General features: G+C 30.3%; 1 protein-coding gene across 3 annotated transcripts in view; it reads right to left on the bottom strand.

Annotated features, from left to right (window-relative positions):
• Positions 1 to 19210, bottom strand: part of Np (Notopleural) — a 162375-nt gene that overhangs the window by 10622 nt on the left and 132543 nt on the right. For all 3 annotated transcript variants that reach the window (XM_067051594.1, XM_067051595.1, XM_014421101.3), the window contains 4 exons: positions 17632 to 18111; positions 15391 to 16464; positions 13492 to 13659; positions 1862 to 1938 (listed from right to left, as the gene is read on the bottom strand). In XM_067051594.1, the coding sequence (XP_066907695.1) occupies positions 1862 to 1938; positions 13492 to 13659; positions 15391 to 16464; positions 17632 to 18111 (1799 nt within the window). The remainder of the gene's footprint in view (positions 1 to 1861; positions 1939 to 13491; positions 13660 to 15390; positions 16465 to 17631; positions 18112 to 19210) is intronic.

Raw genomic sequence — 19210 nt, 5'->3', positions numbered from 1 at the left:
TAGATTCGCCATATTGTAATTTGTTTTTATTTTTTACACCTTTTCTTAACCTTTTATCTGTAATTATTTCAGAAGTGGAACGTAATTAATTTTTTTTTCCTAACAACCACAAATTTTGCTTAAAACTAATTTTGTTTCATCAAAATTAAGGTTGAAATAATTTTAAGGAGTTAATATTTTCTAATTAAAAGTAATAAAATACTACCGTGATAAAATTATTTCGACCTTAATTTTGATGAAACAAAATTTGTTTTAAGAAAAATTTGTTGTTTGGAAAAAAAAATTAATTATACCAAGAGTTATTATTTTACAAAAAAAGATGATATTATAGAATGATATAATAATTACGTACTTGTCAAGTAACACGATTTTCTTGCTTTGACAACTCAGTTAAAACTGTTAGGAAAAAAAGGAGGTTCTTGTATAGCCTCACACTTTTAGAGTACGTTAGAATATTATTAATAATTTTTTTTTTACGACTATCTAAATTATTGAGTCCAAAATTACTGATAAAAATAAAATATTTTACTAGGATTCGGGTTTAAAAGGATAAGGTATTTTTGTTTTGATTTATTATGAATTAATTCTCATGAATTCTTTTGTCTTTCAGGAGAAGAGGTAGGTACCCACTGTTCAAAGAATTTTCGTTTCTACCTGCGTAACCATTCTTGAGCACTTAAACTACAATCAACACGCCCTATCTCAAGGTCAGATCTCTTTTTTACTACTAACATGTCCATTTTATTCCCATCCTCGTGTATGTTACGTAAACATATAATATACGTAAAAAAAAGAACATACACGAGTGTGAGAATAAAATGGACAGCGGTTTTTACGACCAAATGTAAATTTATTCATGTATTATAGTGGTGAAGGTTTTTTTTTGTAAATCTGGTTTTAAAAACCTCTGTCAACTAAAAAACAAAATTTAAAGGATTTAGGAAAAAAAGCAAGTATTGTCGAATTTTTGTATGTGCGTTTAGATAAGAAAGAGTTGATTTTGGATCACTCATCAGTGCCATCTTTACACGATGGGACATCTGGCCTCAGACCTCCTAACCTCTTTGGTTGTTAAATTAAAACGAGTCAAGAATGAGCAATTAAGTACGATTCCTTTAAAAAAATTGAACAGTTTATCTCGATGTTGATATAAACCTAATATACTTAATTAAATAGATTTTGTAATAAGTAATTCACGATTTTCCTAATAAAAAAAAAATGAAAATATGTACCTATTATGTAAATGTTAACTTTTTAGGGTAATATTTGTTTCTTCTTCTAAAAATGATTTTAACTAATATTTTATTTATTTCTGTTGATAATTAAAATTATTCAGAAAATAATCAGAAGGTTCTCATATCTATCTAGCCTGGAGAGTCCCATAACTTAAAGTGCTCGAGGCCCACATTTGGTTAGATGGGTATACAACATATTCAAAATATAACTCAGTTTTTCTGCATAAATTACATTTCCTAAGCATTTGATATTTTCACCTAATCTTAATATAGATTTTCTTTAAATTAAATTATTTCGCTTTGGCTCACTTATGAAAAAATAATATTTTTTAAATCAAAATTTTATTAAATTCTATGACTTGTTATTTGTCAAAATAATACTTTTCATAATCATTACAGTTTTCATTTTTCAAAAACTATAACATTTGTGTTTAATAATCTCAGTGTGCCTCAAGATAAAAAAATTTAAGAACTACCTACCTACATGTTGAATTTGTTATTCATGATTGAGGTGTTTTATACAAATATATACATACAATGCTGAAATATATATTTATGTAAATGTATAAGAGCTTATGACATTTATATTTATATAAAGTCAGATAGATAATTATAAAAAGACTCACCTGCCATGGCCACTTTCCGAATGTGCTCTTGTCGCCGCCGACGACCCTCGACTCCGGGAAGAGCCTGCGGCCGCAGACTGCAAGAACAAACAGAGTCCTGTTTAGTATGGCCATGAGGACAGTCCACTGGGAGGGGGGCCCCACCACACTACCACACTACCTCCCTACCTCCCCACTGGGTACCTATTCCATTCAACAACCGTAGGGGAACTTGTTGGTTAGGGTACTTGTTGGAGACTTTAATGCCGCCAATTGAGGAGACTTCAATGCCCAAGTAAGCAGAGGGAGGGCTGTCCCGATATCATTTCCTTTTCTTACAAGGATTAGAGATCATGTTTTGGCATAAGATGCTATTATGTAGACGATATAGGGTTATCAACTTCATATTTACTAGTTATAAATGAACTAGGGACATTTCTATTATTGTCTGATTATTGCCCTCTACTCATCCATTACCCCCCCCCCCTGCCCCATATTTCCTCCAAAACAAAACTTATATTTATGCAAATATAATGATAAATATTCATTACTATAAATAAAAAAGTTACTATACCTAAAATAGTGCTGAAGTAATTTGTTTAAAAGTCTCAGATCAATCGAGGGGGAAAAAAACTAATATCATTTCTTAGTAGAGTGTTATATACACTTTATAAAGGTTCTAAAAAACGGAATCAACTCTAAAAGGTATGCTTATTTTTTTTTAATTCAGACCCTACATGTCCAGTCTTGTCATGAAATACTTGAAGATGAATACATGAAAATGCATAGGTGAAATATATTTTAAAATTAACTAGACAAGACATATTATATTGTATTAGACTAAATACTTACGTTATTAACTAAAATTAACTTAAAATTATTATACTACTAGAAACAGTAAAATTAAATATTACATTGCAGTAACAAATAAACAACAAAGCATCACACATATTATACTAAACACTTATCTATGCGTCTATAATATTATATAAAGCTAAATTAAGAATTTCTAATATTATCGAGAATTATATAGTCATTTTGAGTACAGTGTTTTACCAAGATTATCGCAGTTTGAAGTAGATTCTCAAAGTTTCCAACTTTTTGGGTTTTCAAATTTTTAGAGGAAATGACATCCTCTCCTACCTCTCTTCTTTAACAACCTTCCTGCTCTTTTGGTACTTATTAAATTAAGAAGATTACTGTGAAGTATTTGTTATCACTTTCGAGTTGAGTTACATAACCTTAAAAATTCGATCGAGTTAATTTATTTAGTTGAGAACCAGATGAGATCGAGATATTCATAAAAAAACAAAAACAAAGGAGAATGTTAGACTAAGGAAATGAAACAGGGGTTCTAAGAACACTCTTCGCAACTAAAAATGAACAAAACTAACTCACGAAGAAAACTTTTTACTTCTTGCATCAATCTTCCTTCCACCGAGATTATAATTCTAAAATGAAGTCATTATAAGGAAGATAGGAAGTGGTGTATTATGCTCTCTCTCTTCCCCTTCATTCATTTAAAAACTTCCAAAGTTGGAAAATTTACGATTCGAAAATTTGCTAAAATTATTCTATAAACTTTTATTTAAAAAAGTTATTCAAAATAATTTAAAAAGAATATTCAAAGAGGTTAATTTTTCAAAAATTGCGTAGAGAGAGCTGCTTCTCCTTTTTGTTAGAAGAAGGGGTTTTTCATACAGTAAGTTGGAAAATTCGGTACAAATAATTATTAGAATTTGATTTCCCTAAAAACGTTTTGTGGTAATTCCCCTCATTCTTACGTAATTCAGTTTTAATTATACGTTTAGGTTTAATGTTTAATATTTAAATTATTTTATATGTTAGGTATCAATATTTTCAATTTTTTAGTGTAGGTATCTAGTTAATATATTAAATTTATGAATTTTAATAAAAGGAATATTTTATTGCATTAATCTAGAATAGGAATCCTTAAGCTGCTGATACTTGCGGGAACTTATATAGGCTTTATGTCAGGTGGCGGACACCAACGTAATTTTTTGTGTTTCTATAAAATTTAAATTGGCTTTTGGATATTGTTAGTAATATTTAAAAAAAATTAATACTGTAAAAATACTATGTACATATTGAACTAATTATATACCGTATGAGTGTATAATAAGTTTAATAAAGTGTTAACAATATAAACCATATGTATTGATTAATTATAGAAAAACATAAAATATGAACAATAACTTGCTCAAGTTGTAGGGTTTTATGTTTTGTAGAAAAATTTCGCTTATATTGCCATATAATTAATCGATGTTAAAAAAAAAATATATATGCAGTGTTTAATTGAAAACTCTGCAATCTGCATTAGACCACGTAAAAGAAAATTATGATGACTGATTAGAAAACAGAAAATGATATGATATCAATAAATTATTATTTTAAAAGAATTTCACTTATATTTTCAATTAATTATAAGAGAAAATGTGTATAATGCTGTTTTTGAAAACTCGCCAATGTATAGGACGTCAGGCTACACTTGATGTCAGGCGGAGAGCGATTTGAAGACTTCTGATCTTGATGATAAGTTTGGCGGTCAAAGTTAAGGACTGAAGAACCTGCTGTCGTAGTTCACTTTTTAGGCCTACTAATTATAGATTGATTTACAATTGGTTTACCTTATCTGGCTTATTTATTACTAGTTCCAATCTTGTTGTTTGTTTACGTTGTATTGTTTTTTAAAGCCTAGTTTTTTTTTTGTTTTTTCTTTGACATGTTTGTATATTTTTACACTATTTATTAATTGATTATGATTTTAAAATGCCCTCCGCTCGTTTCAACCGAATTGATTGTTAATAGTAGTTCACATATAAACAAATCACAATCCATGTATGCATTTTGTTCATCAAAAATATTAATATTAACTGTCAACAAACTGTAGTCATCAGTTGGCGAAAAATTGGAAAGGAACTTACAAAACTTTGCTTTCCTATAAAAATCCATGAAATTGAGTATGGATATTCTTGTTGGAAGTAGAGCATTGTTTAGTTCAGTGCTGAAATATTGTGTAACCTAATGCTGGATGAGGCAGCCGTGACCTTGTCGTTGAGGCGTTGGCCAAGAGAGGGTCGTTTCCCTCAGCAAAGGAAAGTACGCATCTTCCACTGCCTGCATTATCTCATTGCGAGTTACTTCTTCAGCTAATTATTATATTAAAATGCTTGCTTGTTTGAAGTGCTCCCTTTAAACTTTTGTTTCTTCAAACTTTTCTGAGATAAGAAATAATCACTTAATTTAGTCTTGCCTTTGACTGAATTAATATATTTTCAGTTTTGGTATATAAGAGCCTTTGTTGAGGATTAAGAACTCTGGCCCGTGTTTGAATCGCTCAGTGATAGATAGTTATTTCTTCTGTTAAATCACCCGTGAGTCAATCCTGAGGGGACACACCCTGTTTCTATGAAGTTGGTAATTAATTTCCCTTAATTGGGAAAAATCTAGCAGTTGAACGTGAATTTTTTTTTTCAAGTTTGTTCTAAAATGTTAATATTGATATTCTGATATGTATATAATTAGATCTTCTATCTGTAAGCCATTGGAGATGAAAGAAATTGCATCTCTACGTATCAATAGCTCCCCGCCCAATCTAATGGCCCTTGTATACACGCCGCTTGATCATACTGCCGAAAGGTCAAATTGATCTTAGTGAATAAATTTCACGCAAAGGTTGATCGTTGTTTGCAAGAACTAATGAACTAAGGAAGAACCAATGATTGTCCTTATTGTAACTTAACCTAGAAGTAATCGTTAACTAATTTCTTTCAAGCTAATGTGAGACTGTTTGAAAAGTTCACTCCGTGGGACTATTTATGTCTATATGCTAGTTTCTTTTTCAAATAGTCGCGGTATAGGTTTAGGTTTATAACCCTTATAAGGCCAATAACTCATAATATATTACTATAGTAGCTTAACTATGTGAATTAGTGAAATTTAAATATTAAATTGCTCAAATTTTAATATATAGCTAGTATCTGAATGGCGATTGGACATATGTATCATGTGAGAAATCAATGTATATCCTAATTGTAGTATCTAATTCCAGTGTATTTTTTTTTATTTTTAGAACTCGACAGAAGATTAAAAAATATATACACATAAGTTTAAAGATCTAATCTTTCTCCTTTTACTGTAGCTGGGCATCATTTTAAGGAGACTTTGTAGTAATGAGATGGGTTGAATTTGATTCAATTAGTACACTTGGGCGTTGTGATAGCACATTCCAGTGTAGTACAATAAATTCAGGTATACCTAGAAACTCATTTACAATGAATGAACTGCAAATTATTCTTTTATACTGCTTTTCACTGCAACACAAAACTAAGGATCATTTTGAAGCTCGTTAAATGCACCAAAGAGTAGTTTATAATTATTATTTTCTAAGAATAGAAAATAGAAAATAAATTCACAAAATAGTAGTTTTTCATAATTTTGAAAAAAAAAAAATGGTTTTGAAAAACTGTATCTCGGTAATTATTGGACATAAAGAACTCTATCTGAGTTAAAATAGAAACTCGTTAAATACGCTTTAAAATATAATGGTATTTCTGCTACTTGAAGTACTTAAGGAGTTATTGGCAATACAAAAAAACATACACAGCGCCGATTTTGAAATGTCAGCCATATTAGACCAACGAATTCCAAGGGAATCTTAAATTTTTATCAGTTTGTTTTTCAAACATTTTTACATAAGATTCCATTAGCAGAAATTAATTTACAGTAATTTCTCTAGGTACAGCTAAATTTTAAACTATTTTTACTCGACTATTATGTACGTTAGGAATTAAACCTAATAAACAACAAAAGATCATATATTTATGAGATAGTTTTTTGGGATGATATTTTGCTTATTTGACAATTATGTTTTATATTTTTTTTCAAGTATGAGGTATAAAACTGACAACTAAAGGCATCATTTCCGACAAATGACTCATAGAATGTAATGAAGATGAAAAGCGTAGAAGAAGATTCAAATTGAAGATATTTTTGTTTACTCTTTAACATTTGTTGCGTCGAACATGAGTTGAATAAGGTTTGGTTCTTCCCCTCCTTAACATCTTAAATAGGCCGCAGTGTCCTTTGATTGTCCCTCTACTTAATGCAGATTAAAGTTAATGGTGAGTAGAATAAATAAGACGAAATCACCAGCCGATATAAAATCACTCATCAAAGCGCGCAGTGTTGCTACACATCGCCACGCCTCGCTAGTTATTACGATTTCTGGACCATTAAAAGAAAAAGCTACTCTAGCCCATGCTAATCTTATTTTTTTTTAATCCGCAATCAATTTCGAAAATGGCGATGAAATGAGAACATCTAAAATGTAATCCAAGTGTCTAAACAGATTATATAAAACTATCATGAAACCTTCCTAAGCTAAGACGTTTCACAAATTTGATTTGCCTGATCTCAGAACTTTTCTTAAATGGTTTTGGGTCGTTTATATGACGGTGTAATAATAATGTGTTTGATTTATTTTAAAAACATCAGAGCGAAAAAAAAATTCTTGCATATTATTGTTGGTTTCTGAAAAGCAAAGACTCAAGCCTCTTAAATGTCATTATATTTATATTATTAACAATTCTACGTTCCGCCAATTCAGGCAACATCGAGTCAGCAAAAATGTTACATAAATTTAGACCAGGCTAAGATTATCATACATGAGCAATCTAAAATATACTTATCATACATCTTTTCTTCTTCTTCCATGGCACAACACTTAAAGAGTCAAGCCCTCGTGCAATTTTATCGCCAGTCATCTTTGTCAAGTCCTGCTGCTCCCAGGTGGCGAAATCCCAAGACCAGTCTAGCTCCATTCTCCACTTTATCAACCCATCGCAATTTTGGGTCTATCTACTTTTCTTATTAACTGGATAACTTCCTTAGAAATTGATCAACATAACCTTCCCAGTGTAAAATGACAAATTTTGCCACCTGGACAATATAAGTGTTTCATTAGAGTTCCTTAATTGTATGCGACTATGTTAGGCATCAAGAGCATATCTGTAAGCTTAATAAAACGTTCCCTAGACGTTATGCTCTGCTCTTAGAGTCTTATTTATCTAATAGATACATCAGAATTAGGTTAGAAGATGATTAATTTGGGCGCCATTATTCCTCAGTGAGGAGGCCCAAATACTCTCTCTGTTAAATACAGACGCTGACTTTCCAAAGGCTGAAAAATGCTTTACGGCCATCTTTTTCAGTGATACAACAGTTTTATCCACAGGAAATGATTAAAAGTTTAAATTAAATATAGCAATTGCCAGTATAAAACCATGAACCTCAAAATGGAAATTAAAAGTTACTGAACCAATGTCGATGCATGTTGATATCACTACAAGACAAATGAAAATTCCATTCAAATAAGACCATATACCTTGGGATGCCATTGGACCCAAAGCTTCGATGGAAAGTGCAAATAAAAAAAAAGTATTGGCACTTAGGGAGAAAGTTTATTCTTTCTCTTTATAACAAACTTACTATGCACAAACTTGTCCTTAAAATAAAAGGAAGATGCGATAAAAAAAAAAAATTGTAAATATGGAACTCAACTGTGGATGTGTACGAGGGAATCCGACAGATTACAAAATAATGTTCTTAGGGAATTTTCAGTACACTTTGCATCAGAAATAATGATCTTCAAATACCAACAGTTGAAGAAGAAATAAAATCCTACGAACGATGAGGCTGTCTTTCGGTAGCAGTGGAGTGCTGTGCTGATAAACTACATCTTCAGTAGCAATTTTTTTTTTTAATGAGTATAATTTAATAATTTTATCGCTTAATGTTTTGTGTTCAAAATTGGTTCTACTTTTCATTTTAGTTATTATAATTCAGATTCCTTATTTTCAATGAGAGGTTTGATCCTTGAGTAAATACTTTCATGGTTTGACCTCAAATGATGTGTACTGTACTAATTTTAAATATAAACAATAAATATATCTGTAGGAACATGCAATGGATATTTCCAGCTATATTCGCTTATCTGTCATGAACGAATGTCTTGCCATTAAAAAGTTTCCCAAAGAAATTTTTGAGCTGATTTCAAAATAAAATACAATTAGAAGAAATAAATGTTGCAACCGGTGTTAGATAATATGTGTGTGTGGTAGTGGATTCTAATATTCTGAAGCAATAGTTAATTAAGTGGGCCCTCATTAATTAGAACTATCTCTGTGTTAATCTCCGTCTGTTATTTCTTTTATTTGTGTTTGTATTAGATACCAGAAATTTACAGATAGGCATCATTAACGATTGTTAGAATATGTAGATAAAAAGTATATTTCCAAATGTTTTGATATTATTCTTTATTTTTACTTTTAATATTTAACTAGTTTTCTTCTATGATCAACTCTTTTATTTATTTTCAAGATACTCAAATATCTCCTTGTGATTGATGTTTCAATTAAACTTTAACCTAATATCAATATTATATTAAGAACTCTTTTCTAATCAAAATTCTTCTCTTCTTTTTAAGAATTCCTGCATTAATAGACATTCAATTTTTTTTTTTTTTTTTTTAAAGATAGCGATTTCGTTGAAACAATGCTGTTCGTTATTTTTTTTACAAAAATATATCGCTCATAATAGTGTTCATTGGTTCAAAACTGAACGAACTAGTCTTGCATTCGATGTCAGTGTTTACAAATGCAATCAGTTAAAGACTGTTCTAAAAACGTTTGATTCAACTCATTAAGCCGGTTTTAGTTACCAGGGGTCAACGAATCTTCACAGCCGATCTTCCTCATTCTTAGAACATAGAATTTAAGTGTAGATAAAAGTAATATAGAATTTAAAAATAGATACAAAAAAAAAGTAAGTACATTTGATATTATTTAGCAAAGTGACTTGTTTTTTAAAACCTGCAATATCCCGACGTTTTTTAAATTTAAAAAACCTATATTTTATAAAATTTACGATAAACCAAGTTTATATTAAAAACCATTTGTTTAATCTCCTAATAATTTTTTTAAATGGTCGAAAGTAAAACTGTTTCGAGGTAATGGAAGCTTAAGAGCTTAGCGAGAAGCTTCTTTCTACAACACATGAAGTAATTGGTGCACATTTAAACTTCGAAATGCTTGTAAATCTCAAATCTTTGAATACTTTAAAAATCTTCCTTTTCTTCATTTAAGATCTAAATAAACTTTCAACATTTTTAGCTTATCAGGGGTCGACTTAAAAACCGTGAAACAATTCTGTAAATTTATTTTGTTACGAACTTCCGTTTTCATCTGTAGAGTTCAGTTAAAACACCAGTTAATTAATTCTATAATCATTTTTTACTCATCTTCTTTGCTCATTATTTTTTAAGAATTTAGCTATAATTTATAGAACTATATATGGATTAAATTAAAAAAAATTTTTTTTTTCAAGGAAAAAACCAAAAAAATTATTTATCCTAACAAATTTTAAAATGTATATTTAGATAAATATTTGGGGCCCTACTGATCAGTTTGCGAGAAATGGGACTGAGTTCCCCCTATGGAGCCAGAAGCTTCCTTAGACATTTATAAAATACATCAGCGTAAAGAGGTCCTGGATTGGACATGGAGGAAAGCGAGGTGTCCTAGGTTGGACAATGGTGTGGGGGAGAGTTCAGCTCAGGCAGGCCAATCAGTTAATTAATAACCATTCTCCTTCAAGTACCAGGTGGATATTAGCCGTAAATAGAAATAACATCCGATTGACGATCGGTGTACTGATTAGTAAACAAAAGGTAGAAATTATACATTTCTCCTCTACCTCTACCTCTGGTTCATTGCTTCACCACATTGTATTACTTTCTGAATATCATTTGATATAGTTTTGGCCAAATCAAGAAAATTTCCCATTTGATACAATATCAGGCATTATTATTTCTTTTTTCTTTTCCATTCCATAGTTACGATAAGGAAGGGTTGTGTATTTTTTAAATTTTACAGATTTCAGCATTCAACATTTAATCTCATTTTTATTCAAACTGATTTTAGTTATTCCTTAAACTTAATAAAATATATTAAACTGGTAAACAAGATTCCATTCATGAAATGTACTTACTCCAATTATTGGCCTGATACATCCTTATAAACATTTTTATAAGTTTATAAACATTTTTAGTCTGTTCATGAAAAAAAATTGTATATAAGTATTTGTTAGTCATATCCCGTACTTAATTTTTTTGATTTTGTTTAATAAAATAAGAAGAATGACTCTGGTATGATATCTTGCAATAGTTGGCCTGATGAAGGAAGACCTGGAATTTTGGCGGAAACGTTAGCACTAATAAAATAGGGTTTACTTATTTTCATTCTTCACACCAGACCTCCAACCATCTATTCATATTTTATCTAGTGTCAACAACCAATGCATCAAAATAAGAAGAAATTTTTAAACTCTCGCAAGTTTTGAATCTTCCGGAAAAAAAACAAAAAAAAAACAGTAAAATATTTTCTTTCTAATTGAAAATGATAAATACTAAATATTCTGAGGAATCTCATAAGATCAGCCTTCATCATTAACATTTTTAAAAAAGGCATACTTCAAAGGCTCTTCATAAAGGAATTATATTAAAAAAAAATTGTGTCACTTATTACAATTTTCTAGCTTTGTGTGAATAGCAATGAAAGAATTTTTAAATCGTTCAAATAAATACGGTTTGTAAAATTCATTTTCTACTAATTTCGATATTTTTATTTGAAATGAGGCTCTATTTTGGAAGTCAGAAGTAATGTTTATTTTGGTGGAGTCCACTTTAAAGATATTTTATCCACTGACTTACTTAATAATTTTGCTTACTTTATAAGTTGAAATTTTCATGACTATTTACTTAAAATATTTTACTTAATTCAAGCAAAATAGAAATATTAATTAATACTTTAGGTTCATGCCAAGGAGGTTTTTGTAACCTCTTGACCAAACTTTATTTTTGGAACAATGTAGATTTAGACACATTGTAATGATCTATTGATTTGTATAATCTCATCTTAATGAACTTTTCTTATTCTTGAAAAACAAGTTTAATATTACAAATTTTGATTTCTTAATTTTTATGAATTTTATTCAACAAAAGATTACTTTTAGTACCAATGGATTGGACAGTTTTAAATCTCTCCAAAGCAACCCATTTTATTTTTAAACATACAAATCCCTCTGCACCTCTTGAACTGTAATGTGATACTTGTATAGTACGTTTAGTTGTAAAAACTATATATTTTCACATAGAGAATTAATGATTAAAAATACTATTTTTATATTATGTATAAATTAATATTATTTTTTCAATCATTAAGTAAAGTATTTGTCTTCTGTATGATAAACATCAAATACTTTAGTTAATTAGTTTTTTTTTGTCATGACACTAAGGCCATTTACATTCTGGAGTGCAATTCTATTTTTAAAATTATTTTACTAACTGGAGTTGGATTGTAGTAAGTACACTATATAACTATGACATAAATACAATATTCACAAATTACTGTGAATGAAATTTTAGATTTTTTAAACTGCGTAAAAAGTCTTGTATTAATATTCTAGTAATGCTTTGTTGGATAATTTGTCTAAAATAAAATAGAAATTGAATTATATCAAATGCTGAGATTTTTGAATTAGCTTTTAAATAATTTAATTTGCAAGGTAGTTTTTTTAATTTATTTTTGATTGAAAAGATTAGTATCAACAATTATAAAGCTAAAATTACTATTGGAGAATTTTAATGTGCTTTTGAACTACTCAGTAATGTATCAGCTTCAATAATAGTTGCAGTGTTCTGCTACAATTAATTAAAAGAAAAAAATAGTCTAAATTATTTAGCTGTGGATATTTTATGCATTAATATTATTATTTTTAACCTATGACATTATGTCAGTAAAAAAAAAATAATTTACTTCAAACCTGTTTTTAATAGCTTGCACTAGTTCTGAGAAATGCAATCATTCATGTCTACAATAATAAATTTATATAATTCATTATTTATTTATATATAGAATAAAAAATTAATTATGAGGTATCAACCCAGGAATTTAAATAATTCAGAAAGTATTACCATTACTCTCATTATTTACAAGCTTATCCTGTATTTGATTTTCTTCTTATAACCAGTTTCACAAAATTTATAATATTTATTATTTATGTTTTCTCAATAACATATTTGATATTTATTCTCAAAATTTCTGGTAAAATTTTTATTTTTTTCTGATTTTAAATAATTTTTTAATTAGTTTTTTAATATATATATTGACCATGTCTTACCTATATATTCATTTACATATCATCTGTAGATTGTAAAATTAAAAAGAAAAGAATAATTTACTTAAAAACCAAAAAATTTTTTTTTAAAATAGTTGAAAAAATCAACAGTACAATTTTTATACTTACAAAAAAATCAACACATCATTCTTTCGACAGTTTATCTTAACTATCATTTTTTTCGATACATATATAATTTTCTCTGGTTTTGAGAATTCTTTTGTCAGGAATGAAGTGTTTATTTTAATTCCTTTTTTTAAAGTATTTTTTATTTGGGGGAACTTACAAGGTATCTCAGCTTAAGTGATGTATTATTAATTGGTTTGAATAATGACAATACGATTATAAAATACTGTAGGAACAATAAAATATATATAAAAAAAAAAAACACTCACCTTCCTTGTAGTTAGTCATGTTGAGGTCATCAATAAGGAAAGTGCTAGGTGTGGTAGGTTGAGAAGTTGGCGCACTGGTTCCTGAGCTAGCGTTGGTACTGGCAATTGGGGTCGTGGGCTGAGCAGTTGATGGCCTATTTGTTGTAGTGCTTGTTGAAGGAGTTTTATCTACGATAGAAGAATGATTAAACATTAATAAGGTGAATGCACTCTTTTAATTTCCTTTGGTAATTAAGTTATTATATTTTAATAAACATTAGTAATTTTGAATAAAAAAATCATGGTTAGGTTGGCAATATAGTGGGAGAAATGGTAGACATAAAAACAGTGTTGAGCAAAAAGTAATTCCAGTTACAGTTACTGTGAAAATTACTTTAATTAATTACAAATACTGGTTGAACCAAAGTAATCACAACTACTAATTACCATGAAATGTAATTCAGGTGAGTTAGAGTATGTACATATTTGGGACAAGGATTGTATTGGGTTGCGAGAGGGAAAATGGCGTAATAGCCCACTTCTTGTGGCATAGGAAAAAAAAATATATATTTGGGACATGTGGATCAATTGGGATTTACATGGAAATAAGATTTTGTTCTGTTGGCAGAGCTACCATCTTTGATAATGTGAAGTGAAACCATTACATTTAGTTTTTTTTTTTTTTTTTTACATTACATTACATTTAGTTCAAATTACTGAATGTTAATACCAAAAATAGCAACTCTCCTAACAAAACAAAATTTGGAAAAAATACTCATTTAAACACTTCCTCCCTCTTAATGAATATTTTCCCAGAAGTTTATGATGTAATAAATGAAATAATAATGCGGAAATCTATTCTTGGATTTATTTCCTAGGAAGCTGTTTATTATTTTTATATTAAAGATAAGATTTAAAGATAAAAAAGACACCCTTTAGAATATTATCGATGCTCTATATTTACTTGTACAATGTTTCGGGGTGTTTCCACATCTTCTAGTACTATTATCCCTTATAGTCAAATATATCGCAAATATATCAGCACTCGTAATATTATCAGAAAATTAATAAATAAAATTATTAAGAATGAGATCGGTAGTGATATTACAACTTTATTATGACCAATGTAACAAATTAAAGAAACAACAAAGAATCAGAATAAATATAAGGGTCTTTAAAAAAGAATTAACTAATTTCGAAGCTTCATTTAAATGGTAAAAGTGTAGGAGTCACATGCCATTACAAATTGGGGGTAGTTAGTGGAATATCTCTCTGTTGTGTCTCTCTCCTCACTAGTTTCAGAGGGAAGCTGACTTTTCTCTTTGCTGGAAATGCACTTGCTTGATTTCAATTTCCAGCATCACCCCATTGGAATTATTCAATTGCTTATATGTGGTTCTTGCTATGTCAGTGATTATATTTAAATATTATGTTCAATATGAATATTAAACGCTTGAAAAAGGGGGGAAGCAGCTTCTAACTATTTCAAATACATGAAATACGAGAAAGCAGTATCAAATTGTGATCAATTAGTCACAATTCTGTACTGCTTTTTTTTATAGTAATATAGTTTAATGAAATCAATGCATTAATTTTGAATTAATCACAATTCTGTACTGCTTTTTTTTATACAGTAATATAGTTTAATGAAATCAATGCATTCTTTTTGAAAGATCTTGTATAATGAGCCAAAAAATATTAGGCAATTATAAACCAGTTTGCACTATTGATTTAATGTTTTTTTCTGATATATTGGGAATGATATAGTATTCTATTATTATCAGTATTTCTAAACAGTGGCGAATTAATTTTTATACACCAATAACAGCAACCATTAAGTCTCTTTGAATGATCAATAAACAACAAAGAAAAAACTTTTTACAATTATAAGTTATTTTAACTAAAATTACTTAAAGTTACCTGTGGACAAAGGTGTTGATGTTGATGGAGCATGTGTTGTGACAGAAACTGGTACCCAAGTTTCAGATGCAGGTTTTTGAGAGGTAGAAGATATTGGAGCTGAAGTTGTAGTTTTGTTTGGACTGGCAGTAGGTCGTGGTGTTGGGCGGGTGGTAGCTATTGGTTTTGGTGGTGGTTTTGAAGTTGGCTTTGGCTTTGGTTTCACTCCTGGCTTGGATGGTGGGCGTTGAGTTGGCTTTGGTTTAGGGGATGTTATAGGAGGGCGAGGAGAACCAGGTTTCTGAGAGCCCTGTGGTGGTTTCCCTGTACTAGAAGGTGGGCGACTGGTTGTGGATGGAGGTCTGGCAGCGGTCGATGGAGGTCTGCCAGCGGTCGATGGAGGTTTTCCAGTACTCGGAGGAGGCCTAGCAGTACTTGACGGGGGTCGGGCAGTACTTGACGGTGGCCGAGGAGTGCTGGGCGTTGGGCGAGTTGTTGTAGTCGGTTTCGAAGTACTTGAAGGAAGTATGGTACCCTGCGAAGAAGGTGAGGTACTAGGTGGTGGGCGAGAAGAAGTGGACGGTGGCCTGACAGTGCTAGGTGGTGGACGAAAAGAACTAGACGATGAAGGAAATGTACTTGGTGGAGGAGAAAAGCTAACTTGGCTGGTGTTATAGGAAGGTCTTGTGGAAGTAGGTGGTGGCCGCTGGGTACTAACTGGTTGGAAGTTGACTTCAGGTGTTGACTGGCTAGAGGGTCGAAAGGTGCTCGTTGATGATGGTAGTGTGATAACCGTAACAGGTCGATGTGTGCTGATAGGCGGCCGCTGGCTGCTGATTGGAGCAATGGAAGGTGTAGAACCTGGATTGGTGGTAACCACCTGAGGGGTACTGGATGGTTGGGGACTACTCTGGCTAACCAAAGGAGGTCTTGCAGTAGATGGAGGTGGCCTCTGGGTTGTGAACACGCTCGGCCTTCCAGTGGATCCTGGATGTGTTACTGTAACAGAAGGTAACTTTGTGGGTGTTGTAGAGGTTTCTGTTGTTGAGGACAGAACAGGACGATGGGTGCCAGCTGAACTTGCAGAAACTGAAACTATAATAAAAAACTAGTTACTATATTGGACTCAATTGTATAAAAGAAGAAACATATATTATGATAGGTTTCTATTTATAATTTAAATTTCCTTACAGCTAAAAAAGTTTCTGAAAACTGATTAAAAATTAATTTTACTTCTTAATTTTCAAATTGTTTATAAAAATAGTTCCTTTTTTTTTTAACTATCACCGTCTATTTACAAGTCACCATTTTTGATATTCTCATGCAATGAGAGTTTTTCCCATAAAATAGGGTTCTTATTGTAGTATCTTATTACATTATTCCTTTGATCAGCATAAAAATAATTATTTAAATTGTCCATATATTATATTATAATAATTTTAACAAAATTTCCTCTTCATTGAATCACTTCCTAGTTCCTTTTGTTCAAATAATTTTATTTTAGGTTGCAAGATCTCTAAGTGATGCAAAGATTAAAGAAGTCAATGTAAAAAAATATGACAATTTAAATAAATTGATAGTTAAAATATTTATTTTTATGTTAATAATAGCAATAATGGAATACTATTAAAACAAAAGAAAGAATTATGTGTAATAGAAAAAAATTGCAATTCATTATGGAGAAAAAAAGTGATTAGGAAATAGATAATGATGGGTCCGAAACATTTTACAAAGGGATGGTTTTTAAACTTTTTGGTCTGGTGTCCCACTGAAATTATTAAGTAAAATTCAGAATATTCCTTCTTATATTATTCTTTATTTGATGAATGAAATAATAAACTGTAGAAGTAAAAGAATGGAAACATAGAATGGTAAAGAAACAAAAACAGTTTTAATTGTTCTAATAATTTAATTGATTTATTATAATACTTTAATTTAAAATTAAAATTAGTTCTTTAAATATGTTATGACACCCAAGTGACATAAATTTGACTCTCTAACGCCTAACATGATGTGGAATTACTTTAAGAACCACTGGTTTAAAGAAACTACTTTAAAATTGGAATTTCAGAAAACTGAATTACTGAAAAAATGAACAAACTCTTCAAAAAATTAAGGTATCTATGAGGTATTAAATGAATTTGATACTATGTCAAAGTAATTTTTTTTTTCCTTGTTCTTTAAACTTCTTCCTAAAATAACAGCCAAAGGTAAATCTGTTAACCGCAAATGTACTTTAAAATTAAAGAAAGAAGATCAAACCTTGAGGCCTTATAGATGCAGCAGCTGAGGGTTTATTCGAAGATTCTTCTACAGTTGTCCATGTGACTAATGTAGGAGGAGCGGTGGTTGGCTTGGACTCTACCATCCCCAATGTAGAAGCAGCTGTAGACGATGGGAAATTACTAGTGTGGCTGCTGCTAGGCAGAGCGATAGTGGTAGATATACTTGGCCTGTAGGAACTGGAAGCTATTGTTGACAGAGGCTTCTGTGTCACTGCAGGTCTGATCCCTGCCGCTGAGGTGGCATCAAGAGAGTTGTCCTCAATCGGGGGTACCACGTCTATGTCTGATGGGCTTTCTTCAGTGGGGATCTTACAGCAGCTGCCGAAATAGAATCTGTCAATACAAGTTCCCAGGTGGGTCCCGTTTGCTTTAGCGCATGAGATAGCAAACATGCATGTCCCTGCCTCCCCTGTTCGCCGGCTGACACATGGCAAGTGTCGAATATTACGCCCAACACCTAAACAAATATAAAAGATTAATTTTTTGTGTTCATCATAATTGAGGCACTGAATTGTCAAACATGGTAGCTAAAATATTTGTTAATTCAGTGTTTTACCTTCAATAAGGAGTTATTTGCCTTAAATTAATATCAACTTTATTTTTTAAAACATACAAATTTCCTAAAAGTTCAGTCAAAAATCGTTAAAATCAGCCTTAAAGAATCCAGGGATAACAAAAACTTCATTTCATAACTAATGTCAGATACTATATTCTACAAGTACCTCAATTGAAGATATTATCTAATACTTATATTATTAATGCTATAAATATTTGTTTTTGCCGCATAAATGGAAGATCACATACAGGTTTAATAAAAACAAAATTAAAAAAAATTAGACTTTTGCACATTCAGTTTTTTAAAGTTTATTAAGCCACATGTAATGCAGGTTGTTTAATACCATATTGTCTCTGCACTGTTTCTGGACTTTACCTCACTGACAACACAGATGTAATTTCTAAACTAACTCTTAAAAAAAAAAAAAAAAAAGCCAGTGACTAACTTTTACCAACACACAAATTAGAATGACTGGATTATGTTCTGTTCCATCATCTTCATAATCTGTTCCTCTTTCATTATATTTTGCACTGCTTTTTAAGTTTCTTTTAAAAAGTCATTATGAGAGTTTTCAGATCACAGTGATCAGGAAAACTTGTTATTTATTTGAAAATTGTTAAAAGTGCAATGAATATAATCATTTTCCTAATTATTATATCTTAAAATGCAGTATGTTTACTTATAGCAACTAGCTCATTAGAAAAGCAGTAACTACCTTTCTCTAACTGCATGTTTACTTAGCAAATATCAGTTACTGCATTTTTATACTGAATGTAATTCAAATACTTTGCAATAAGTGTTGAACCATTTACAATTGGACAATGCTATCTAGAGTATGTACCAGCTAAATTTAAACAGTGTAAATGTATGAAAATAGAACTTAACTTGTTATAATATAACTGAAACAAGAATACTAAATATTTTGGATATATTGAACTTGTTGGAATATTTTATTTTTAAAATTTTCACATTTGAAAACTGTATAGTAAAAATGCAGTTA

Source organism: Halyomorpha halys, unplaced genomic scaffold, assembly GCF_000696795.3.
Source record: "Halyomorpha halys isolate HHAL.00 unplaced genomic scaffold, Hhal_1.1 Scaffold18.1, whole genome shotgun sequence".
NCBI lineage: Eukaryota > Metazoa > Arthropoda > Insecta > Hemiptera > Pentatomidae > Halyomorpha > Halyomorpha halys.
The sequence above is the reverse complement of the archived record's forward strand: the minus strand, read 5'-3'. Positions and strand labels throughout refer to the sequence as shown.